General features: G+C 39.4%; 1 protein-coding gene across 2 annotated transcripts; it reads right to left on the bottom strand.

Annotated features, from left to right (window-relative positions):
* On the bottom strand, positions 1-26,502 carry LOC129202689 (desmocollin-1-like). Of its 2 annotated transcripts, XM_054816015.1 has the most exons (17): positions 26,202-26,502; positions 23,525-23,609; positions 20,693-20,895; positions 20,104-20,229; positions 18,681-18,836; positions 17,609-17,753; positions 16,209-16,375; positions 14,391-14,525; positions 12,956-13,141; positions 11,267-11,526; positions 10,936-11,078; positions 9,148-9,363; positions 6,577-6,810; positions 4,418-4,539; positions 2,918-3,154; positions 2,218-2,263; positions 2,015-2,133 (listed from the first exon to the last, which is right to left on the bottom strand). In XM_054816015.1, exons 1-16 carry the CDS (start codon positions 26,238-26,240, stop codon positions 2,228-2,230), a joined length of 2,490 nt encoding a protein of 829 aa, XP_054671990.1. In that variant the 5' UTR covers positions 26,241-26,502; the 3' UTR covers positions 2,015-2,133; positions 2,218-2,227. The 2 variants fall into 2 exon arrangements, with proteins under 2 accessions (XP_054671989.1, XP_054671990.1); XM_054816014.1 differs by lacking the exon at positions 2,218-2,263 and having other exon boundaries at positions 1-2,133.
* Positions 26,503-27,936: the final 1,434 nt, after the last annotated feature.

Here is a 27,936-nt window from a genome sequence, read left to right as displayed (position 1 = left end):
CTCACTTCTGTCAGTGATAAAGAAGAGTCGTGTTCAGAAAAGCAGTGTTAGCATGCATCTTGTAAATACAGTAAGTTTGTAACACCTTGGTTCTCATCTAGTATTTTGTTGCTGGTGACTTTAGCCCTTAGCACTGGCAGTCTATCTAGTCCAGGATGAATTCATTGCCATTTTCAAATGATAGACTAAAATACATTTAACGTTGGTCTATGAAGTTATTAACCACAGCTAGTTCTTATCAGAAATATTCTGAAGTCCATTTACAGTATGAAACGGGAGGTTTTAAAATTACTCTTTTATAACTGTAGTACGTTTTTATACTGTTATGGGTTTTCACTGACCATAATCTGTATGGAATGAACTGCAACCACTGGATGTCAGCAGCAGCTGTGCACTGAAATTTAGAACAGTGCGACTCTGTTGCTACTAATAATTCCTTTTACAGATCATTAGCTATAGGAAATTTTAAAAAATATCTCCCTAAGGCATGTGTTTACAGAGCAAATCCTAAAAGCAGAATTAGAGCAAGAGAAATAAGTAATTGCACAAGTTTCTCTTTCCCTTAGGCAGGAAGATGTTCTTTTAAGGCACAAGAGAATTCCCAGAGTGCAGAGGACAGATTACTCAACCAGGAGTGCAAATATTAGAAACATATAAAACCTGGGAAGCATAGGTTGCATTCCAGAAATAGCTTATGGCAGCATTCAGGTTTCACTCCTATCATCTGCCAAAGGTATTTCAGATTTTTGTGTGTATATATATATATATAGTGTATATGTATGCTTAATCTAGTAAAATAACAAATGGGATTCAGAGGATTTCTGCCAGAGATTCTGTGTAAATGCTTACCTCTACAACACCACATAATATACTCAAACCAGACAGTTTATCCCAGTGTAATTTTGCATCTCAAATAAAGCTATCTTTAAACCATGTAATTAATGCAGTGTATGCTCAATCCATTTGAGCTGTATCTTCTGTCAAGTTCTACTTACAGAAAGAAACAGTTAATGAAGTCCGTAACATGTCAAGTAAAAAAGGTAGTGGTAGGTAGCTACACTGGGCAAAACTCTTGGCAAGTTCATCATTTCTGCAATGATACTATGATAAAACTCACAAGAAACTGAGGTACAAACTTATGTCAAGTAAACACGAGATTTGTCTTGCATTCATTTGAAGTATAATAGTCATCCCTATTTCCTGATTATTTTTTTTAAATCTTTTATTTCCTTAAAAGAAAAATATATACTCGCATACAATGCTGATACTCTATGTGGTGACACCATAAATCCCTTAGGATAGCAAGTTTGATGGGTGGTAACCCATTAAGAGAAAAATATATTTTTGAATATTATTTTACATATATACAATATATATATATATTTAATTTTCAATCAAAATATAAAGTTGTCTAATGTATTTATCAGTATCTTTAATGTGAAAAATGAAAAAGTGTTTTGTATCTCAGTTCATATAAGTTAAAAATTAACAAGGTATTTGATATCCACTAGTAATGGTTTTTGGTTTATTTCTACAGAACTAAATAAAACAAAGAAACAGTGAGTTAAAAAGCTTTCCTTCTCCAAAGCCAAATACAATAAAATTTTGAAGCTGAATAATTAATTAAAAGGACAACACAAAGTTTTGCATTTGAAGTAATCACAAAGAATAGGAAATGTAATCTAAGTAGAAACTAGCATTACTATATTAACATAGACTAAAGAAAAAAAAAATTGAATCCCTTATTTTTGATGGAATGTGTCTAGCAGAGATAAAAAAAGGAAGTTGTAAATTTAAAGTAAGACTTAGTTACACTCTCACCAGTCTATAATAATTCTGATAAACCTCTCCCCCTCTCAATTCTAAGATACCTAATATCACAAAAGTATGACAGCCACTTATTTACAGTTTTTTTCAGCACTGTGAAAGGCACATTTATCTTTTTACGCATGTTTCTGCTAATGTCCTAAACTTGGGTTCCAGCTGATCTAAGAAGTCAAGTGCCTCTTCTTCATGCTGGTCACTGCAGCAGCCTACAGAGCCAGCCAAGGATCCTTTTCCTTCATAGTTATATGAAAGGAGATAATCTTCAGAATGCTTCTGTTCTTCATCCTGTCTGCATAGGTGCACCTTCTGCATAGGAAGAGAACACACCTTATTATTTTCTTAAATTGTTATCCTAAACATATTGCATAAAAATAATTTCTTTTGATTTACCTTTCATTGATTAATTTTTAATCAGAGTGTGTCCTCTAATGGATTCCTACATACAAAAAATGCACATGATTGGTCTATATCATTAAGACTACAAAATATAAGTATTTAATAAAGAAATCATTTCGATTAATCATGTATGTAACAATAAAAGAGGAAGAACCTGTTTAAATAACCTGTCAAGCAACTAAAATCCACTCAAAATTAAAAGACTGATTTACACCTAACTAGTTAGGCAAGTAGTGAGAGGTTTTGATCTCCAAAGCACGGAGTAACTACATTTCTAATGCTGTACATTCATTTCTACACCACTGCTAAGACAAGTATCAGGTTTAAATTAGTACAAAGCAAGAAGTTAGAATAAAAGCAAACAGACATTCTCAGAAAAACTCACAAAAAAAAAAAAAGCTTGAGTATAGTAATTATTCTAAATGAGTATATATTCTAAATGAGAAATAGCATACTGCCTATAGTTTAAGCCAGGAAAAGAAAGTAATTTACACTTATGTCTAAAATATGTAAAGGATGACTTTTTGAAAGGGCCATATTCCAAAGCAGATGCAGGGGAGCAAAGGAGAGGAAAAACAAACCAAAACCAAAACCAGAAAGCCACCTTTCTAGCACAAATACATGTCTTCCTTGAAAAGTCTGTATATATTGACCATAACCTACACTCCAAAAAAACCCGTTTCACAATACTTACTTCACCTAAACGAGGATGTGTGAAATTATGCCATTCTGAGTAGGAGTATCTACACGTATCCATCACAGGCTGTCCTCCTCCTTCTTTAACTGATCCCAGAGTCTGATGTCCGCCTCCCTTGACTGATTCCAAGGTATGCCCTCTTCCTTTTACCATTTCAAATGTTTGTTGATCTCCTGTTTTGATTCCATACCCTCCTTGATCATTTGTATTTTGTAGAGGAATTATATTGTGATCCTAAAAAGAGATGCAGTAGTGGGAATACCTTTACTTTTTTTTTTTTTTTACTTCTTTTTTTTTATTCAAAAGGTGAAACGGCAATCAGGAACTGTTAATACTGAAAACTGAAGTCTCCATCTTTGCACTGTGGTATTTTGAACAAAAAGCTATCCTTAATGTGTAAAGATCAATAAATGGTCTTTGGAAAGGATACTGTGACAAGGGGGGAAAAAAATCTGCTTTTAAATATGATACGAGATCCAAAAACTCAATTTTTATCCCTATGAAAGCTGTGCTATAATCCATATGCTAGTTTCTTAAATTATCATGTAAAAGGTTTTCAAAGTCAACAACTTGTAATCCATTAAGCCAGATATACACTCATATGCATAAGTTTAATTCTGTTTCTTCATATATTAAGTCTGTATATTGAGTGAACTATGAAAAAACTAGTATGGGATCACAAATTAAAAACTACATGATCAGTTTATAATGGCACTACATTATGCTTCATAGGCAATGAGAAATTTGACACTTGTCACCATTAGGATATCTTGGTTTTGAAGGTGAAGTAAACTCAATGGTTTTTAAACTAATCTTTTCCGGGGGAGGGCAAAGTCAGCGGGTAGGGGACAGAGGAGAAGGGGAAGAGTCTGACGAGCTAAGGCCTTGGGTATGAATGCAGTTCTGGGCTGGACTATGTTCACAGTAGACTGAATCTTAAAAATGTTTAAATGCCAAAAGCAAGAATATATTTCGTAAACATGGACTGTTCAATTATATTTTTTTCCACTGTCTCAAAAATCAACTGTATTTGGGGTCATTTTTCAGGGGAAGGGCAGAAATTGCACCTGTAGTTTACAGTGGCTATCTGCTAAATTTAAAAATTCTTCTCCAAGGAAAAGCAATAATGTTTTGCCATAAACATGCATTCAATATAGGCAAAATAGTAAATTTCCATCTAATCTCATTGTTGAAAATGACTGCGGTGATTAAAATGTTCACCTGAAAGTTCCAACCAAACAGTTAAAGTCTGGAAGAATTACAGGCAGCCAGGCTAACAACTACAGGATATGTCTGAATATATATGGCACTACCAACTCTGCCTAGAGTAAGAATTTTCAAATTCTTGTTAAATAGCAAAGCACATCTAATGATCCCTGCATTTATTGCTTATTTCCTTTACTAAATCACTTACTTGCAGGTGGTCTTGTTCTCAAACTGAAATGCTATGGATTTCTTAATTACATGTTTCTACATTGAAGTAAATGGGCAACTTACCATCACTTCTTCTCCTGGAGCTTCTGTATTTGAAATGATTAAATTGTGATTGGCACAATCATCAGTCACATGCCTGTGCATTACCCCAGAGCCACAGCAGCCACAAATTGTGATCAGGATTACTATAGAAAGGAAATAATTGAGGAAGATACTATGAAATTTACCTCGTAATGCTATCTGCTTCTGTTTGATAACTAATTTTGTTGTATTAGCCTTTTTAAATGCCTAAGCATCAACTATGGTTTAAAAAATAATTTATTTTCAAAAATGCCCACACTCAAAACTGTACATATATACATTTTTTCAAACAGCATATGGAGTTTTCACTACCCTGTTCAACTATTTCATTCTTCTAAAACTCATCTTGGTTTCCCTGAAAGAGATGTATCCTTTATGAAAACACTGTGACTGCAAAATTTCACAGTAATTAAAAATTTAGACCAAATCCAGGTGAAAAATCATGTCTTATGCCTATAGCAATGTTGTACATAAGACATTTTTCATGTATGAATACACAGATATCAAATTATATCATAAGGAACTAATATGCAAGCTAAAGGTCCCTATACCAGAAACTTCTGCTTCACAGAAAAGGTCAGCAGAACCCTGGAGGACTTCAAGCATTATGTTACAGAACAATCTTATTTAATTCCTTGTATTCAGCTTATTCCTCCTATACTACTACTTTGTGTTGTCACGGAGACTCAGCCAGAAATGACTTTGTATAAAAGAATCATGAGCAACTAATACCTCTCCTAAACAAAGGACTAAACATTTCGTTCAGAGAACCACTCTTTCCTTCTCAAGTTCATAGCTTAAAAATAAAGAAGCCCATGAGGAACAGAGCAATTCTGTTCTCTGCCCACTGAGCAATCTGATCTCTGAACATATGAACTTCCGTGGAAACTGGCCAAGAGCCACTTTCAAGTTCATTTAGCTTCTGCAGCTATCAGCTGTCAGAGAGATCTGCATCAGCGGTTCCAGCAGGTCGCCTCCTGATGGTGACAGATGGGAAGACGACATCCATGACAGCACCGAGTAGAGGATACACAGGGTAAAACCTAGCCACAATAAAATAATGGGTCTATCTGGGAGGGATGCAGTCAAGGGGTAGCGATAAAAAGCCAGCTGACATTTCATACAGTCCCCCTACTGAGTGTCCCCACTTCTCAAAGTTCCACCTCAGGGCTGTATCACAAATTTGGGTACCTGCGCTGTCCAGATAAAACATATATTTATCTAACCTTCCAAACATGTGCAGGTCCCAGTGTTCTATCTACCTGAGTAAGAACAGCTAGCTGAGATTGAACAGGGGCAAGGCAGGTTGACCATTACCAGGAAAAACAGAAAAGAAAGAAAAAACAAAAACAAACAAACAAAAAACCCCCAAAACACTCAAACTCTGAAGTATTTGTTACCGTTACTGTAGCAGGTCCTGTGGTGATTTTTAAAGATGTCATTAGTCAGACTATGTTTGATTCTGGTAAATGACTTGGCTTTGTTATTACGTATCGCTGTCACCGCCTCACTGGTTAACAGCAATATTAACCTGTTACTAAGAATCTGTTAGCCTTTGGGCAACTGCAGTAACACAGCACGTATTCAAGGATTTTGTCTGCTGTGGAAGTCTCCAACCTGTCCTTCAACATTACACGGGCTCTTGTAAAATCCCTTGTGAAATCCAATGTCTCGGATACTCCATGTTCTAATCCATGACACAAAAAACGTCACAAAAAGCTCTAGGAAACTGAATTCAGCATTCCTACCAAGAAGTGTACATCCCAAAACCAGTACTAAATTCAAAACCAAACTTCACTATACTCCCCTTAAGGCAAGATCCAATAAGCACTACAAATCCCATCCTCTTTCAGTTCAAGTGCTGAATGCAGTTTTTTTAGCCTTGTTAACATGAACACACAGAACATCTTACATAAAATGTACTTAAAAGAATAAACAAAAATGCATACACAGTAACTACAGGACAAGGTGAGAGCAAGAAGCCTGTGACATCGATACAAACAGAGCAGGTATACGAAGTCAGTGATGAGGGCTATACAACTGCTTAAATAAAAAAATGTCTGAATCAAGCTTGAATCAGGTTCTCTCAGCTAATTTTAAAATTGTTTTGCACTTTGTGTTAAAAAAACAAGTGTACTTACGCAGCAATAATAGTGATCCTAAGATCATTGCAAGGATGGCCCATATGCCAAGAGTAACATTTCCATCACGAAGGTCACGGGTCTGGCCATTGCATTCAGTTGGAGTAACGCAATCACAGTAGTTAACTGTTATGTGGTTCTCTCCTATCTTTCCTCCGTTATCAGTCACACTTACAGGAATATTGTATATTCCAAATGGAATATCACCCTTTGGTGAAAGATACACAGAATTATCTGTAAAAAGAGACAAAACCAGATCTAGTGTTAACAATACCTGAAACTCTGTTATCACAAATGTGACTGTAATAACAATCTTCCCTTCTGTTACAGCTATACTGCTGCCAGACCCACATTAGCTAGTTCAAAGCTAGGTTAAAAACTACATCTTGGAAGGATTTATACTTTCAGCACCTTTTAAATGTTAGAATTGAAAAAGCAAACCTTATACGTACTTCTGACAACATACGATTTGCAACTCAGAAGTTGATTCAGTTCATTATAGTAAATGACACTATTGGGGTTTACTAATAAAGACCATAAAGACCATCAACTGCACTGACATTTATTAAAAGGACTTCTGGTAGTGTGATCAGAATAATTAATTGTAAACTTAATTTATACCTCTTTCACTCTTTAGCTCTATTGTTACATTCAGTGGGAACAGCTATATCCAGTGGTGAAGTAAAATCCATTTAGTCTGCTGCCCTCCTCAGTGGCAATGATTGGTGACCATGTGTTTTAAAGGACAAAAGAAATCATTTGTAAAAAATATGTACATGATAGACACTGATGTACATAATGGTTGCTTTATGATAAGGTATATGAAACTGCATATACCATCTAAAATGTTTTTTCAATTTGCCTAATGTAAACTTTGAAACTCTTAGACATCTTTGCTCGCAGATTTTGCTGTCTTTTGCCTTTCATTAGTGAATGTTTGATGCAACACTTCAGAATCACAACACAGGAGCAAATGTATGTGCTGCTCTTGTTGCCATCATCTGGCACCCACCAGGAAACTACCTTCTGCTATAACTTTTTATATTGGCAAATTTTATAAAACAGTGATTCCTTTTGTAATAAATTAGTAAGTACATCAGCAGGAAAAGGAAGACTAGGAAAATGTGTGCCCACTGCTGCATGAGGTGGGTGCCCTGGTGACGGAGGATACAGAGAAGGTGGAGTTACTGAATGCCTTCTTTGCTTTGGTCTTTACTGCTAAGGCTGGCCCTCAGGAATCCCAGACCCTGGAGGTAAGAGAGAAAGTCTGGAGAAAGGAAGACTTTCCCTTGGTCAAGGAGGATAGGGTTAGAGATCATTTAGGCAAACTTGACACCCACAAATCCATGGGGCCCGATGGGATGCACCCACAAGTGCTGAGGGAGCTGGCAGATGTTATTGCTATGCTACTCTCCATCGTCTTTGAAAGGTCATGGAGAACAGGAGGACTGCAGGAAAAATCAATGTCACTCCAGTCTTAAAATCAGGCAAGAAAGAGGACCCGGGAAACTACAGGCTAGTCAGCCTCACCTCCATCCCTGGAAAGGTGATGGAACAGATCATTCTGGATGTCATCTCTAAGCATGTGGAGGAAAAGGTTATTGTGAGTGGTCAACAACGATTCACCAAGGGGAAATCATGCCTGACCAATCTGATAGCCTCCTATGATGGCATGACTGGCTGGGTGGATGAGGGGAGAACAGTGGATGCTGTCTATCTTGACTTCAGTAAGGCTTCTGACGCTGTCTCCAATAACATCCTCACAAGTAAGCTTATGAAGTGTGGGTTAGATGAGTGGACAGTGAGGTGGATTGAGAACTGGCTGAATGGCAGGGCTCAGAGGGTTGCGATAAGCATTCTCCCACCTAATCTTTTTAGATCATAATCTCAAACAGATGCTGAATGCTGACCCATAGAACCACAGAATCTTTAAGGTTGGAAAAGACCTCTAGGATCATCAAGTCCAACCGTCAACAATACCATGTCTACTAGACCATGTCCCGAAGTGCCATGTCTACATGCTTTTTGAACACCTCCAGGGACCGTGACTCCACCACCTCTCTGGGGAGCCTGTTCCAATGTCTGACCACCCTTTCAGTGAAGAATTTTCTCCTAATATCCAACCTAAGCCTCCCCTGGAGCAATCTGAGGCTGTTTCCTCTTGTCCTATCACTTGTTGCTTGGGACAAGAGACAAACACCCCCCCAGAGATGCTGGGGACAGATTCTTTTTTACGCTTTAAGAGGCAGAATATAATTTCCTTCTCCCTTCCTTTGTGATGCCAACAGTGCCATCTTCTTAACTTCTGTAAACTGTTTCAAACTCGGGACAGTGAAGATAATGAATTCTTTAGTGTTCCACTCTATTCCTGGCATACTCTTGATCTCTGCAGCAAATGAAACTGAGGAACCAGTAGAGATCATCAGAGCTACCTTGTCAGCCCCACTGACTACACCAATTCCTAACATACATTCACCCAATCTATCCTTACAGTCCACCCAAGGCAGTGGTAGAAAAGCCTCCTCTGGCAACCTATAGCTAAGTGAGGAGGAGGAGGAAGTCTTAACATACCATTGTGTCGAGTTATCTTCCACGAGGAAGCGAAGCTACGGTCAGTTATGCGATAAACGAAGGGTGTGCTGTAAGGAGCCTCATCACCATCCTGTGCAGTAAGGCAGATCGGTTTTCTGTCTCTGCACATTATGTACTCGGTCTTAGTGATTCGTGGGTAATTCTTGTTCCCAGGATGGATGAAAACCTGAATTGTTCCAGTGCCTGTTTTGCCATCTATGACATAAAAATTAACTACTTTTAGCACTTACTTCTAACATGCATATATTTATTTCCAGTCCAAACTTTCACGATGAAATATCACCAACTGTAATACCCAAGTTTAGAAGTAAGGTGGAAAGTAGCTGCTAATTTAACCAAAAAGAGAGAGGTACTTGTCACAGCTCTCTCTCGGCTACTTGTCTTTGCTTGGCTGGTTGTAGAACAGATCAACAGCTTCCAAAGCTTCGTATTCTGCATGTGCAGACAATGTAATTTGTTGAGTGTGTGTATCTGTGTGGGGATAGATACTCTTCTGAAAGGAGGATGAGAGGAGAAAGAGACAATAAATCAGGGTAAAGGACACAAAGCCAAACTGAGACTCAGAAGTAGAAAGTGAAGGTCTCCAACCTTTTCACTTCTGGAAGAAGAAAATAAATTACACTTTCCCTGCCCCCACTTCCCCTGAGAACATGAACACTTTCAGAAACAGTGAGTTTCTTTCTGTCCTCTTCCCTCTGAGTCACCATGTCGTAGCAGCATTTAGCAGTGACACATACTATGTCACCAAAGTCTACATGCATGAAGTGAATGAGCTCTCCCTTTTAATGACATTTTTTCTAATACAGGAATGGCTTGTATATGCATTTGCTTGTATATGCATTCCAGTGAAATTACATCAAGTCTACTTTTTAAAACTTTCTCTAGAGATATGTGATTGCAGATGCATATATCATGTTTACTTCATATGCAACAGAAGTTCTAAACAATTTAAATTCATATTATTTACATTTAATTTTAATATGCAAGCTTTGGACAGAATTACAATTTGTGAAAAGGTGTATTTAATCTTCTCGGCTAGATGATGTTGAGGCAAACCAATGTATTTTCCTACAATAAATGCACATTCCCAAATTAATCAGAAAGAATAGATGTTCACTCACATTAAATCAGAACCAAAACCTGTTTTTAGAATGAGAAACTGAGTGTACAACCCTTCCTTTACAATCACAGTAATTTGGAAGAGCTCGTCACCTGAGCAACACATAGTGCGAACACTGTTGCAGAACCTAGATGACTGAGAATAAGAGTAAGCGCAACAACATAGAGAAATGAATACAGCTGTTCTCAGAGGTCCTTTTAAATTAAGGGTTTCCAAAAGCAAGACACCAAGAAGTCAAACGGAGGAGGAAACAGTAGGAGTTGCAAGGTCAACAGCTTTTTTCCAAAAAGTTCTCTCTCTCTACGCTCTTTGTTGTCAACTTCATGGCTGGCAGGTGCTATCACTTGAAAAAAATTAGTCAGGAAATAAAAGGAATACAATCCACAGGAAAATCTCTCAATTTAAACTTAACAAAGGTTTTTAAATGGGAGCAGATAACTTTTGAAAACATTGAGAATTTGCCCCAATTTCTTAAATGCTTTCCTTGCTGTATAAAATTCCCTAAGCATTTGACAGAGCTATCCCTGAGACAAGACAATGGACTAGGCAGGCCTCTGGTTTGAACAAGTATAGCTGTCCCCACACTAAATTTGCACATAAACATCTGTTATAGACCACAAATAATACTGACAACTTTTAATACTCACTTCTGTCTATTGCAAGGACGGTGATATTGCATTGACCTTGTCTCATTTCTGCTACATCTCGGTCCAAGACTTTAACGGTTCTGACTTCACCCGATTTTTCATCTATGCTGATCCAATTACATTGCCCAGGTGGTATCCGGTAGCTGTCAAGAACAATTTGTTTAGTTAAAGATCTCAAATATGCGTACACATGTATATGTACGTACATACACATACATAGATACATGTAAGCACACACACACATATATACAGCATCATCAACTATTTCCCCTTTCCCATATCCCACCCATGCTGTACTCCAGATAAACTAGTAGATAACATTGTTTCATACCATATGCCTTCACTATTTCCAGTTTCTGGATCTTCTGCTATGTATCTCCCAATACTCGTCCCAATCTCCTCGCATTCTTTAACGTCTAGGCGTAAGAGACAGGGTTTAAACACTGGCCCCTCATCCAAATCCATGACATGAACTGTAACAGAGCAGGTACTCTGGGAAAGTTGTTGTGAGTGTGGTGCCAGCATGTAGGGTGCCTCGTTGTTGACTGCAATCACGAGGATCCTTTGCTTGGCGCTTTCATAGTCCAGTCCCTGAAACAAAGGCGGGGTGTTGGTTTTTTCCCTTCAAACCAATACAAAGCTTGGTATTAACTGCCCAATTGTTAAATAATAAAACTGTACCACATTTATTTACAAAAGTCAGCTATCCTTCTGAAACATCTAGCTTGAGACACAGTAAAGGGATATGATTTTAAAAAAATGTTAAGTTCTAAGTTAGTCAAAGAAAAGAACCTGAGGAACTACCCCTAATAAGGTAAGCAGCACTACTGTAAAATTTTAGATGAACACTCTGATAGTCAACTACTAATAGAACTACTAAGAATTAAATGGGAGGGAGGGGATTTTCTCCTCCCCTATCTAGTTGGCCATTATTTTAGGTTACACATATTTCCTTTCCAGCACAAGTTAATCACTCTTCTTGCTAGCACCTACATTTATTTCCTACTAAGACTTCACCCATTGCAAATACGTCTGAACTTGTGGGGTTGATCAGTAAGTATCTACCATTTATTCTTCAGACATCTCCAAGGTCATCATAAGCCTTTAATACAGCTGTTTATATCCTAAAGTCATAATAGTCTCTGGTCTACTACAGCATTACACTAAATATAAAAAATTTCAACTGTATTTGTATACCAGGGACATAGCTTTAGAAAAAGCTGCAATGAGCACCTACAACAAAAAACATAATAATAAAAAGCGCAAATTTAACTGGCATCTCTACCCTTAAGATTTATATCTTCAATTCTTAATATTAACCCTCTCTGCTCCTTAGAAGTTACCTGTTATTGCAGTTGTAACAGATAATGAAAAAGAGGCATGAAGAGGCCAAGGGATAGGCTGGAGAACAGGTACAGTGGTCCTTTTACCTCACATCTGTGAAGTACTGGGTATAACAAGTAACTAAACTAACACATAGTCTTATGTGTATGCGGACTCTCTCACACCCCAGAAAAGCAAACCTGAAGTCACTACACTGCAAAATAAATCCTGGAGAGTTTTATGCTGAGTTAGTAAGTTTAATGAGCTTCCAGAGCAAACAAGACTGGAGGAGGTGCTCACTCCTCCTTTGCCAGACTCCCATTTCCATTAACAAACCCAGCCATGAAGCATTCCTCACATCCCTAAGTGTAAACAACTCCAACTGTGGAACCAGGCAAAAGACCAAGCTCTTCTGAAACAACAAACCAAAGGGACTTCCTTGAATTCTCCACACACAAAACTGAGGAGTAGTCTGGAAGATGAGTTTTGTAGGTTATGTACCGCCCACGAGCCTCATTTGCAGTGCATTATGCAATCTGCTCTAGAACAGAGTTCAGATCAGGAAGAAAGGAAGAAAGCATGATTTGCCTGATAGTTACAGATACTGTTTGAATAAAAATGAGTTCTAGATTATTGGTTTTAAAAGCAACACCTGAAGAAACACAAATTTTCCTCTAGTAGTTCCATTTTTCCTTACCTTAACAACACACAGTACTCCTTCGTTTGTGTTTTTGTCTGTTGTTATTTCAAAGGACCGATCATCATTTCCTCTTATAATTTCATACACTGCTCCTGAGCCAGGCAAACCAGGTTCATCAAGATCAACAACAGAGACTCTCAGTATTTCTACATTCACTCTGTTTTCCTCCACTCGTGTTTCATACTTGGAATATCAAAAAACAAAAACAAAAAAAAAAATCAGACCATACTGTTCCACAATGCAGGACTGAAGAATACCCTATTTAAATAAGACTACTTAAACCCAAGAGGTCAATTTACCAAGCTACTGTAATGATTTATTTTGTTTTCATGCATTAGCTTATCTCCCCCACTCCTCCCTTACACCCTAAGTGAAACAGTAAACCTTTCCTGCCAACACAGTTGAAATCTCAGCTCCTCCATGCACTCCAACTATCATTGACATAATTAAGTCTGGAATTCTCCTTCCAGGAAAGGCAAATTAGCACAGTTCCCCTTGGTTACATCAGCTACGGATGCTAATTTGCATACAACGTGATCAAGCTGAGCATTAGAAAAGGCATTGGGGTAAATTAAAAAAAAAACCATATATAAACAAACACAAAAACTTGAAGAAAAGCCAAGAAGGGTGAAATACGTCTCTACTTGGATGGCAAAGGATGAAAGGATTTTTCTTATTTTTTTATCTTTTTAAAGATGTTGTTCTGTACAATCTCAAGAAGTACATGCAAGAGTGATTCTGCATTACTATTACTGGTGATATTCTACTGCAGTGAGTGGAAAGGATAAGGTACGTGTATTCCTCGTGGACAATAATTATTTTTCATAGATTTTGTATTACAAAATCTCCTGTGGTATTTGATCTATATACATGGTTATTGAGATATACTCTCTATCCTGAATAATTCAGATGGCTGCAATAAGCAAAGACTTAAGGCTGAGTTACAGCTATTGGTGAACAAGAAGTGGTTTAAATAAGACTTCTGTAGAAGAAAAAAAAACATTGGAAAAGCATAGAAAATCTCAGTGAAAATCCCTGCACCTACTTCACCAACACTAACATTTTCATTTGCAATGCAGAAGTAGCCAAAAGCTGGTCAAACGGTAACGACATCATGACAATGCTTAGGAGCGAATCTGTCCTCTCCCTGAAAATGGTTAAACTATGGGATTTCTAAGACTATGCATTGCAGCAGAAATGAAAGAATGAGCCATGTCAGCTTTCTCCCAACGGACATAAGTCAAGTGACTCAAAACAACTAATAGAGCAATAGGTCTAATTACCAAACAGCACAACCACCAACAGGGCATTCTCAAATGTCTGTATCAGCATTAACTGTCTCAGGGCATTAGGCTTCGTATTTGAGGGACTGCTATTCAGGAAATTAGAAGGGAATAAAAATAGTCTTTTTTTTACCTTTTTACAGACTTACTTGTATCTGTTTAAAGGATGGTGCATTGTCATTTGTATCTTCGATTCTAATGACAGCTGTTCCTGTAGTGCACAAACCAAAAGGCTGACCTGCCATATCTCTCACTTCAACTAACAAAGTGTAACTGGGTACCAGCTGAAAAGGTGAATAAAAGCATATAGAAGTTTGACATACTCATTTTTTTAACCACATAGTTACACACAAGAGTAGAACTAAATATTTTACTCCCACTTCCCAAGTCTGCTCTAAATTCAGTGCTCCCTACCAAATGAGGCAATTAGCTTTGGGGCTTTTTCCTTATAGTTCCAAAAGGAAAACAAGTAAAATATTTTTCAGGGGCTAAGCGGCACCGAGTTCGGCATCTGTTAGCAATGCATATGCTATATCCTAAATCAAACAAAGCTTTTCACAATTTCAGCTTTTTCCAATACCTGAAATTTTGGAAGATGCAAATAACGTACTTTCATCTACTATTTATGTCTCCCCTTTGGAGCGGCAGAGTATTCCCTTAGGTTTCCAGCTTGTAAAGTGTTTCACCGTATGTCTCCTATTTCAGTGAGGATGACCAGAAATGGTGCTGCAATCAGGCTATACATGACAAGGCAATGCCTGCCATTTAGCATGGTCTGGCACGGAAGGAGTCAGTGCCCTTATCAGTTCCAAGGGGATCACTGACAAGCAGCCCACTTAAATCCCTGACTTGAGTCACAACAGCAGAAGGCTTTTTTTAGCCTTATTAACACCTGAACAACCCAGGGAAGGGGGATTGGGGAGTGGTGAGACGAGGGGGACACGGACTGGGCACAAAACGAGAGACTTTGTAAATCCAGACAGTAACTCCAGTTCCAAATGCCTAGAAGTAGCATTAGGTTTCTCAGGTGGAGGAAAGAAATCTCCTGTTCCATTCTGTAAGTTTATCTTTAAAAGATAGGCAGTGGACTCATTTTTCAAGTTTGCCTTCTGTCAGTAGTCACTGTGTTTCCTTAGTAGTCATGTTGATGCTCACTGTTGCTGCATTTTTCTCTTGCTAAAAAAGTTGAGCAGTGTACCCGCAAGTGCAGAGTTTTGCAACACACTGCTAATGTGGATATTCAGCCATGAAGCAACATAAGTATGCCAGAACACGACTCTTTTTAACCTCAGAAAAGATGTGTCCGTAGCAGTGTTTTTTTCTAGAATGACTGTCTTATGCTAGACATTTTACTTTGAATTACACGTCTGTCAGTTTTTCTACCATACAACGATCTCTCACATGACATTTTATCAAAAAAAAAAAAAAACCCAAATAAAATAAAAATGAAAACTTCCTTTATCTTATTTACTTGAAAGCAAAGCTAGCTGATAAGAATAAATGGTTTGCGCTTTAATTTTAGGAAATGTTGTATTATTGTTTAGGTTTCAGATACTGGAGAGGTTTCTGTTGAGTATAGGCTGACTGACTACTTCAGAAAAGTTGGTTCATCTGCCCTGTAAAGAAGCAAGAAGCACCTCAAATGGAGCTTGATTAGGAGGAAACAGTGGCTCATGGGATTCATGAACAGAGAAAGAACAAAAATCCATAGGATTTTTGATCCATAGGTCAAATAGGAGACCAAGTGGGAGGTCCCCTGCCAAGATTAGCTAGAATATGGTAGATCTTTGCAGAAATTCTTTGGACCAATTACAGGTCTCTGGAAAGCTTCGGAAGCTCCTTAGAGAGAGAAACAAAAAAAGGGTAACAGAAATTATTTATCTGGTGATTCCCGTGCCAGCAATTCAGAGTTAAGAAGCTATCTGTGTGCACTAGACGACAGCCAAAGATGCTTCAGGAAAGATCACCTCTCTGTCCAGCTGCGGTAATAATACAGCAATGACACCTGTGTCACCATGTAAAGAAAATGCTGGGGTTACTGGTGGGTTTTGTGATACAATGCGGTATTTCAATGTAGTATGCAGAGTATAAGGCTCATCTCTGTCCTCTGCAGTCATTTTTCCAACAATTACACCTGTGAATACAATACAGCAATTTTTAGTTCCAGAAAAATCTGTAAATAATGAAGAATTATTTGAATAGGTATTTCTATTTTAGATACATAATAAGAGCTATTCGGTAATTTAGCTTTAAATGAAAATAATATTGAAAACACAGTAGTGAAAATACAGTAACAGTGAAAAATTGTCTATTTTAATCCTCTGGCTATTTTTTTTCCTTCTTAGACAAAGTTGTAATTATTGCAGCTGTCACAAAGTATAACCAAAAGAAATACTAAAGGTTTAGATTTCAGTTACTGGTCTTGACAGTGACTTCTTATTGAGCATCCCAAATATAGCTGAAGAGGAGTTGCTGGGGAGGATGAGGGGGAGGTTCAGTCCTTTCTGACATGATTCAAACTGCAGTACTGCCTTGCGGGGACCGCTGCTGTACTTCATCCCTATAGCCCGAGTGGTTTTGGAACTTTACTTTAAATCAGTAACTCACCCAGTAAGAAGTAGAGCAGCTCAGAGAATGAAATGCAGCTGGTGTTTTGGGGTGAATGGGAAGACACTTTGCTTTCTTTTTTGTGAAGCAAGTTAGACTTTCCCCACTCTATACCCCGAGCCCTGGAGACAAGTGAGGAATGGCAAACCACGGCTTTTGCATTCCTTATTCTCTGGGGTCCACCTTGCTCCCTGCTTTTGCAAAGCACGTGACACATGAAGTCAGTAACAGGCAAATCCCTGCCTTTTACAGGTGTGGGCAGAAGCAAGACTTTCTCCCCTCTGCCACCCTCTCACAGGAAAAGTCCTGCCCTACTTCATCAGCTCGGACAAACACTGTAAGCTTAATCAAAGGCATTTTGGACCTTAGAACACCACCGTTTTAGTTGTTTAGGAAACTAATCTGTTAAAAACTGCTGTTCCATGAATCAAAACATTTTATGGAAACAGGCGATTTTGGATAAAATGAAAGGTATAATGTTCTGAAGTTCTCACACAATTTTAGGAACACTGAATCATCTGTTTTTAAAAACTTCTTTTTAAAACAATACTTTTGACTATGATTGAGATGGCGTTTCAGAATTTCTAAGCATTAAGAAATCTTGAGCTGCTCTTTGCAAATTCAGCCTTTGCTGTAAAGAAATAATCCTTAGAAAAAAAACACTGAAATTGATTAAAAGGTAGGATTACAACTAGTCATACTGGTACGTAACTGAGCTGAGAAGTGGTAACTGTGTTCACTGATTTAAAACAATTCTTACCAGGTTTGGAATTTTCAGGGACAGAAAACTCAAAAAGATCCTGTGTAAAATATGGAGCATTATCATTATCATCCTCTATTCTGATTGTGTGCACAAGTGGTACCTCCGGTGAATAACCATCTGGAGTGGTTGCAAAGCAAATGATCTGTAAGACATAAATTCAGTAATTCACTTCATGCTTAAGCAACATGAAGTATTATTACACTTTTAGTTCAATGGAGGAGTCAACAAAATGAAATACAGTGTGCCAAGCATACCCTTCTCAAGATCAGGCTCTTCAGCCACATAGAAGGGGAAGTGACTGGTATCTTACGATGACAGCTACACAAAACCTTTAAATGCTTTCCAATCTTTCCCTTTTCCATTCCTCACACTACAAGTATTTGAATCACTTTCTTTCCCCCCCCCAATTCTCTCAAACACTTTTTCCAAGTCTCCTGAACGCATTTTTCCAGGTGTCTATGAGGCAATCTCAGCTTTACCAAAAATTTAGATGTAAATATTGCTATTTAGAAGAAAATCAAGAACAGCAAAACCATTTGCCCATTACAACATGATCTAATAAAATGCAGTAATAGGTACTACAAATTACCTATGTATTTAGAAGCTGTTTGTTTCTACTAACTGCCTTCTTACACTTCTCAGCCAGTAGAGAGAGCAGTATACCTTGTTAACAAATACCAAAACTGAACAGCCTGAGAGGCTCAAAAAACCACAGCCATCTAGAGTTTCTCATGATTTTGTTTTTATGCAGACCTTCTCAACCTTCCCTGAAAAACTCTGGGATAACTGCAAACTCTTCCCAAAAGTGATGCAAATCTAATGGCTCACTACATTTATAGTGTAATTAGACTCTAAGCAGTGAAAATCAAAACTGCTTTCAAGATCTAGATGACCAGTTATTTCTTTATTTGTCACTGATTTCATCTCTACAACACCAAAGATATTACTTGGAACAGATAGCTGATTCCAGATCTTGTCTGCTCCCAGTTTCCTCTGCAACACGGCTTTCAAATATATGCATGACAGAAAAAAAAAGATTTAATTATATTTACACAATTTAGGCCTGTACCTGAAAGCTTGGATACTGTTCACGGTCTACTGCACGAGTAGCAAAGATATTTCCAGTTTCTCTTTCTATGTAAAACAAACCCTTTGGATCTTGATCAATTCCAGGTCCACTTGCAGAATAATAAATGGTGTAGTTCTGAGCTGTGTCTGACTGGACCTATAAAGAACGCATTTTTAAGCCCAAGGAAAAAAAAAAGCAGCACTATTCTAATATATTTTTCCCCTTTTCATGATCATATTTAGCACAAGCAGGAACTCTTCAAAAAACAAAAACAAAACTTGATTTACTTCCACTTCTTTAGCAGTTTAAACTTCACAGAATAGGTGAACAGCTTGCCATGTAACTGCCTTCCTTTATAATGTGTGTACATGAGAAGAGGTAGTTAATCCAAACTCAGAAACGCTTAGGATCATCGAACAATTAAAGAAATGACAGTGTGCCTAAAAAAAATACTTTGAAATCTAATCTCTCTAGAATACTGCACATACAAGGCACATTCAGATACAGATAGCTTATTATTTCTGTCTCTGCTCAAGAGATTTCGGTTTTAGTGCACTCATGGAGAATGTGGTTTGCAACTAGAGAAGAAAAAGCAAAGCAGGGAGAGAAAGGGAAAGAAAGGGAGAGAAAGACCACCTAGAGTATAGTGCAGAGATATGCCAATTCAGATAGCCTCTCTGCATCTCATTACAAGCACCAAAGAGGTAACATTAGCAGTTATCTATTTATAAACACTCTCCTCCTCAAATACTTTCCTTACCTACAGAACGCCAGAAGTCAGGAAGGTAAGATTAGTAGAAGAATGATTGCTCTGCACAGACTCTGTTATTACACTTGTCTCTACACATCTGCTACCAGCCACTCTTTAATCTAGCGAAGGCTAGATGGATCTATGATAACTTTAGTTCTTGCATTTCTGTTTCACGCCTACTTGTTTTCTTTCAGTAAGTAGTTTTCCTAATAATATAGGCCATACTCAGTCTTCAATGCTACAGGTATACACCTCAAGCTTCAGAAAGGATGTAGACATGCTGGTAAAATCTCCCCCACTCTGTGTCTACAGAACCTTTTTCTAGGTGATGGGTTGCGGGGCCGGGGGGGGGGGGGGTGTGTTGATTTTTTTTTTTTTCAAATTACACACTTCACTGATTTCCAGGCCAAAGAGATCTCTTCTGATAGTATGCCTCTCTCCTTTTTACAACCTCTGCCCATTTCCAGTTCACCCCAACAACTATGATCACAAGTTATTTCAGCTACAGGATCACAAGATGCACAATGAACAGGACAAAACAACACAGAGGAATAATAGCAGGAATGGCATCAGTAGGGAATACGAGAGAGCTCACTTTTGTTCTTCTTTTATCACAAAAGCTACATACAAAACTAGCTTGTGTCATAAAATTAGGATCCATGTAAAATATACCTGCTGAATTTGTAGCGGAAAAGGTCCCAGTGAGTTCTCAATCATAACGGATGGAATAGGGCCCCACCTTCTTTTGGTTCGTTTGAGAACTGTATCTCTAGCATGCCTGGTCTTCTGTGTCTGGGTCTAGAAGATAAAAAGAGAGGTAAGAATATATCCCTATATTCTTAGCTGTATATATTTTTGCTTAACTACTGTCCTGCGTTTCCATCTTTTTTCCATCTGCTCCAGTTTTCCCACTGACCATCAGTTTTTTCCAAGGCCTTCATTTCTAATTATACCTGTGATAGTATTCCAAGAGTTTTTTCATTCATTCTAACACTCTACACAAATAAAATCTCAAGCATGGCTTTTAAGATTCTTGACATCCTTGATTAAGTTCCTTGCTAGAATCTCCCATTTCAGAAAGGAAGTCTGCTGACTTAAGCGACACAGTATTCAACAACTGCTGAACAAAAATACACTCTACACCTGAGTGTTTTGCCTCATTATTTGAACTGCAGAATTCAACTACAGTTACCCAGCATGAAGCTGTACTCTGTAAAACAGCATTTCAAATAAGTAAGGTATCTTGAAATTTGAAGCTCACCTTTTTTTCTTCTTCCACCAAGCTAACATGTATTTTCTTTTGAACATCTTCTTGAATGTCTTTAAGCAATATGGTAAAAGTCTTTTTCTCAGCAGACAAAGAAATAGCAGATGTTGTGTACACAGAGCCATCCTCTAGAATTTTGAGGTTTCCGTCACTGGAACTGACAAATTCTGCAGACTGAAGGCATTCTTTCAAATCAACTGTAAGAAAAAAATATTCAGACAATAACTCAAACAGTGGAACAATAACATCCTTCACAAAACAAAAAACGTTCCCTAAGTAAAAATTATATTTACTGACACATGGAGCCTTCAAAAATTTGGTCATTCAGTATTTAAGCATCACAAATATAGATTCTAGAATGCATTTATGCAGTCAGATTTGACTAAATCTGCAAGAATTGCCACTCTTGTGTTCCTAAGTGTTTCCTAAAGGACAGGGATGCTACATGGATATATTTCAAGATACTACTACATTGGTAAAATTATTGAAGCATTGGAGATGAACTAATACATTTAAATGCAAAAAATATTGTAGACACGCTCATTATTGGATCAGTAGCTATTACATTTGCCTTGTGCTCCATGTCCCACAAAATCAGTGAAGATGATGAATTAATGCAAATGCCTAATGGATAGGCTACATCTTGGAAGTTTTGCCCTCAGGAGGAAAGCAGTGACTGACACTATGTGATTTAAAAGTCTTGGGAGGGCAAAGGCCTTTAAATTATGAGGCAGACAGATGGGAGAGATAAAGACTAACTCTAGAACAAACGATTGGCAATTTTTTAATAGGTACATGATAGAATCCCATGCAGTTTATAGAAGTATCAGGTAAGTTCAGCATAATTCTCAGGGGTTTTTTTACTGCATTGCTACCATTTGTGGCTGAAATAAACTTTAATGCACGTCACTAAACTTGGTTCATCAGTGAGTAATTCAGCACTACAGCTGGGGAAAAAGCAAAATCAGGATAATCATAATGAACTGCAGTAGGACCACAGCACTAAGCAAGAATGATTTGGCACCCTGAAAGAGATGAAGGTCAGGGAGCTAAACTCTAGACAAATGACCCTTGCAGAGTACAAGAGGTGTCAGTGCTCTCGAAATCAAAACTTTTCAATAGTCCTTCAATGATATCATAGTGGATGGGGCCTTGCTCAATGAAAGTCGAGTGCAAAATTCCCAGAGTAGACTCACAATTTCACCTCATATGTGTAGATGATATTTTCAACAAACTAAATTTCATTTCTCTTTCAAGAATGCAAGAACAGATGGGAAGCATAATTTTAAATATGATGTGATTTCTTCCTTCCTCTTCTTAAGCTTTTAAGTGGAAACTAGGAAATTAAACATTTCCTAGACTTTCTACAGTACTGCAGCAGTGACTCCACTCCCTTGTCAAACTGTACAATGACAATTTAGTATTGAAGAGAGTATCACTGCCTCACTTAAAGGTGTCTTACTGCTCCATATTACAGCACTGCATTTCCAAAAATACCAGACTGGAGATTTTGTTTCTGACGATTACATGAGTCAACATTATGCTCAGTTAGCCATAACTTTGTGGGATCTTTTTTCTTTACAACCTCTCGTATACATTAAGTCAGAAATATAAAAAACATTACAGCAACCAGGAAAATCCTGACTCATTTTATTGTCAAGGTATGCTTCTTGTATCAATGCAAAATATATTACTCTTTCTCAATAAATGTTTAAGTAATGTCATTCAAACTATAAAGGTTTTGTTAAACATTTGGAAAAAAAAGTTTAAGTTCAATATTATGCAATTTCTTTCACAGCACTGTAATAACATGAAGTTTTGTTTTTATATAAATCAAGTTTATTTACACAGAGAAATGCTAATGTCTCTGAGAACATGCTAAATACTTAAATAGCTGTAGCAAGCTTTCATTTTAAAATATAACATTAAGGTCAATGAACTTTCATTTTTAAAGCCAGATTTTCTGAGCACTTGTATTGTGATGAACTACTAATCCACTTTATTTGTTCCTTCTGTAGGAATGTGGACTAGGATTCCGGATTTGGAGCATACTCCTCTGTTGTCCTAGGACTCACACAGGGCACCTCTGAATCCTCAAATTCAATCTCAGGTAGCACAGAACCCTGTAGCAGCTCCTATGCCACACCTTTAAAAGCTGCCTTTCAAAGACTGGTCTGTGGAGAAAAAAAAAAAAAAACCACCCACAAGTGTTTTCTGGTCTCTTCTGTTCCTCTCAGTCACCTGCACACTGCCCTAAACCAAGACAGACCGCCCAGTCAGACAGGAGTGCTCTCCCAACCGAATGTGCACGCAGGACACCTTTGCAACGCATGCCGTTGCGTGCCTTGAATGCCCCAGCACCACTGAGAAGTCAGTCGTGTTTCACAGAGCAGCTGCTTCTGGGTGCTCAACTGTGTGGGTTTTGTCTTCTTTTTTTTTTTCCCTTTTCCATCATCCAAATAATTTACTGCCTTCTTCATATGACTCTGTGGGTTACAGGTGCACTTTGCACATTAAGCCACTTATTTAAACACTAAGCCCTAAACTCTGAATTTTGAAAACATTCAACTCAGCCATTCTAGTTTTGAAATAAATACCGAAAGCTGACAATAGCTGTTTACGCAAACGTCAAATGGATGCACGGTGCCAGTGTTCAAATCCGTAACAAACATAGGGCGTATCCTTCATAAAAAGGCTGATCCAGCTGTTTAACTGGCTGTCCAGTCATCCATTCATTCCATTTAAAAAAAAAAAGTCTCCTTCACTGTTAACAGCATCTCCAGCAAAGGTGCAATGTTGTAAGATGTACATCTCGCAGTTTCTCACCTCTGCCAACTAATGTGTCAGCCTCTAGTTCAGAAGGAACATGAAAAATCACTTTCTTGCAAGCTTCACAGCACAAACTCAGTACCTAGAAAACAAATTAAGAAATCAGAAAAAAAAAAATACTATTTTGGATAATAGCTACAGTTAGTGAAGGCAATTTGTTTGGTTTTTAAGACAAGCCAGTGAAAAGGCACAGAAAGCACTCTTCAGCTAAAAAGACAGGTACAATGCAGCACAGTATACAAAGCTTCAAACTGGAAATAAGATTTGACTACTGCTCTTGGATCTGTCCATGGCTTCTGGTTGTGGGTTTTGTTTTTTTTTTTTTTTCTAAAATCACCATAGCACTGACATTAACAGCACAAGTTCCCTTTGACCAGATGATTTCACCTACACTATCACTTTAGTAGTGGAAAGATAAAAACCAGCTTCACCGTACACTCCCTCCAATAACATTCTTGGCCAATTTAGATCCAAGGTCTCTAAGTATTAAGGTTCAATCCATCAACACTCAGTTTGGTAGAACTGTGGTGATGCTTAATATTAAAGGGACAAGTGTCTTATTAAAACCACATGACGACACTTGCACTTACATATCACTTTGCATCTTCAAAGTACATTCTCAACAAACTAATTAAATCTAGCTTCAGCAATTAGATAGGACATAAATAAAACGTTGTGTATCACAGCAGTCCACTCCCATATAACCAGTTACAAAATGGGGTCCTCCTCAAATTTCAAATGAGTAGTAGATAACTAGACCTTTTTGTAAAAGGAATCGCATGGAGGTACAAACATTTCCCTCAGCACAGGGCAATTTAGTCCTGACCCCAGATTATATATATGTGTGTGTGTGTGTGTGTGTGTGTGTGTATATATCTTACCTAGTTGCTATCCAGACGTTTACAATTGTAATCCAAAAATCACACAGCCCATTAAACAAAGAAATACAGAAAGGTAAATAATGTATTCACCCTTTTAAGTACATTTATTCTTTCAGGATGAAAGTCTACCAAAAAGGAAAGTAATTTTTATTTTGCACATACCCTTAGGATTAAAGGTATAAAGAAGTAAACAGCTAATGGAAATCCTGAAAATTACTTGTGATTCTTATTAAGAAAATATTTAAATAAAAATAGTTTAAAATCTTAAGACATTAGGAACCTTTAGAAAAACTATGATCAGCTAAAAAAATTAAGTTGAAATGTAGAATTTAAACATTGCATTAAAGCAATTTAAATGCTGTGTCTGCATCACAAAAGCTTTTTATACTGTTCCTTCTATATATACATAGACATAAAAATATGTATACGTAAAACAATTTAAAAGGCGCTTTCCTTATTAACAGATACTTAATAAAACACTCTCTCCTGATAGACATTGTATTAATTTTTAAGTTATTAAAAATCACACCATCTTATTACATTGTTCTAAGATATTTTAAGAATCAATGACATCTAATCTTGAAGTAGCAATGCCAAGCTAGTCTGATGTCAGCCCGAAGAACTACTGAGGAGTTAAACAAATGTAAATGGTAGTTATTCGTGGATATCAAGATATAAGGAAATACCAGGTAAAAATAAGCTGTGATGTCGTTTCACTTTATACAAAGAAGACACTTCAGCAGGATTTGGGGTTTGGGTTTTTTTCTACTTGACAGAGGAATGTCTTTTACCTTTTTTTTTTTTAATTAGATGTATGAGTAAACTTGCTTGGGTTTCTTTGGGGTTTATTATTAATACCCTAGCAAAGGCAGGCATGCATAGTGTCTGGAATAGTAACATTTTCATTAAAATGTGCATATATAATTAATATAAAAATAATAAATTCAGTGCTTCAACACTACCGAGTATTTCTCTTTCAGGCTCAAACAATCATCTGCCTCTTTTGGTCAGCGCAATGATAATAGGAAAGAAAGAGGGTAAGAAACAAAAGACGAATCACTTTTACTCATCCACTGAAAAAAAGAAAAAGAGAGAACTCCCCACTCTCCCGGCCACGGCCTTTCTGTAGCTGATAATTATGTACAAATACAGTAAATTGAAGGTAAAGGAAATCGCTGAAATTGTTCAATGCACAGCTAACTCTTCCATAGAAGCTTAACACGCTCCACGCCGTACGCACAACCCTTCCATGGAAAAGGGACAACCGTCGGGGGGTGGAGGGGAGACATTTAAATAAAATGCGCTGCGGTTGAATTTTTGCTATGAATTACCAGAAGCAGCATTAACGACCAAAGCATCTGCCCACCGCGTAACCTCACGGCACACGCCAAAAGCCACCCGACCACCAGTCCGAAAAGTAACCCCACAACCAACCGGTTTTCTCCCGTCACCGAAGCGCACCCCCCTCCCTCCTCCGAGATGCGCCCGGGGATGCGCCCCGGGCCCGCGCAGCCACCGCGCTCCTCTGCGCGGGGCGCGGGCTGCCGGCCGCTCCTGCGCCCGCACCCGAGTGTGCCCCTCGCAAGGAGCCCGCCGAGGGGAAACCTCACTGGGGAAAAAAGAGCCGGAGATCAACCCCTCCAAAGCTTCTCCTCCGTGCTGCGCGCCCGCGGTGAAGCGAGTAACAGCGCGGAGGAAAAGCGTCGCGGCACGGCCAGCTGCGTGAAGGGGCTGCGGGGCCGCGCACCGCCGCCGGCCCGCTCCGCTCCCACCCGCTCACCCCACTCACTCACCAGGAGGCCCAGGACGAGGCAGGGGGCTGCGGGGGCCATGGTGTGCGGCGGTGCGCGGGGGTACAGGGGAAGCAGGGAGCGGCCGCCGTCGGTGCTGCCGCGGCGAGCGAGCGAGTGCGCGGTGGCGGAGGAGGCGGAGGTGGCGCGTCTCCGCGGCAGGCCGTCTCCCTCTGTCCCCTCCCGTCTGCCAGAGGAGCCGGCCGGTGGGGAGGGTGGGACCGCGCGCAGCAGCGGCGACTTTAATTACTTTTTTTTTTTTTTCCCCTTTTGAGTAATGCCTGTCCCGGGCACGGCGCTGGGACACCCCGCCCGCCATGCCCCGCCCAGCCCAGCCCAGCCCTGCCCGCCCACCTTCGCGGCGAGGCGCTGGCCGTCCCCTCCCCTCGCTGCCCCGCCCCGCCGCGGCGCCGGCTGTGAGCGAAGGGGCGCGGAGACGCGCCCGGGGAGGCTCAGCGCTCCGCTGCCCGCGGCCGGCCTGTCCCGGCCTGCAGCTCCCGGGCGGCCCCCGCCCCTCCCCTCCCCGCCGCGGCCTCCCGCGCTCCGCGGGGCGCAACGCAACGCGCGCAGGTGCCTCGGACGCGGATCCCGTCCCGTCAGGGCGGTGTCAGCCCCCGGCCGCCATGGCGCACGCCCGGCCGGGTCGGGAGGGGAGAATGCGGTTGGAAGAGCGCGGGTGGTTACCGGGAGCGAAACCTTCGGTTTTTCGGTCGGATTTGTTTTTAGGGGGTTTGGTTTGGTTTTGTTTCTGGCCGCATGTGCTCACCTGCGTCTTAGGGGTTTCAGAGTGGCTTCAGATGGTTGAAAGCAGAGATAACGCAGAAGCGTGGCGGCGCACACGGGAGGTGGGCTCTCCAAGGGAACGCCCTGCAGCTGAAGACCTTTCAGCCTGAGCGCGGAATGGCGTTTCTATTGCCCGCTAGTAGATACAGAGATTTTTTTCGCTCTTTGCTTCAAATACAGTTATTATGATGTGTAACTTTTTTTAATCTGCCAGTCATAAAGCACGTCAGAAAGGAATGGATCGGTAGATACATTTCAATGTTTGTTTACATTCAAATGCACCATTAAGAAGGAGAAATTCTAAAAACTCTATGCAGCCTTAGCACCTTCAGAGTTTCTCGCTATTTTGGGCTAATAAGGGGGATCTATAACCTGGTTGCATCTGGTAGCACAAGACATTCACTCACTCCTTGAGGTCACCAGTATTGTGGGTGACAAGAAGATAGAGGGGGTGCAACCATGAAACAGTTGTAGGGGGATGGTTACACGTTTGTGTGGGCATGAGAAATGCTGGAATGGATGAAACCATGGACGTGTCCCCCTGTAGTCGTATGGGCAACCTGTAGGGCACAGGGCACTGTGATAACCTGCGATAACATACACAACTGCGTGCTGCAGTACTCCACGGCATGCTGGTGTTGCAGGCTGGCTCTGCTGATGGTTGCGCCATAAACATGCAACAGTGCTCCAGGCTCCACCGTACAGGCTCAGCGGGAGCAGAGGAAAAATGGCTGCAATGTTTCTTTTTTTTTTTTTTTTTTTTTTGTTTCAACTAGTAAGGCCCAGTTTGTCTTAAGAAGCAACCTCGTATCCCTGGCCTTCAGTTAGCTTCACCTGGCGTGTCCACCTCAGGTGTTCGCATAAGTACATGGCGAGAGCCCCTGCAGCTGTACCCAGCCCTTCGCTTTTCCATAGTGGGTTTTGCAGCTAGGTGGGAAAGCACGAGGCCCAATTT

Source organism: Grus americana, chromosome 2, assembly GCF_028858705.1.
Source record: "Grus americana isolate bGruAme1 chromosome 2, bGruAme1.mat, whole genome shotgun sequence".
NCBI classification, from domain to species: domain Eukaryota; kingdom Metazoa; phylum Chordata; class Aves; order Gruiformes; family Gruidae; genus Grus; species Grus americana.
This window is presented reverse-complemented; position numbering and strand designations above follow the sequence as displayed.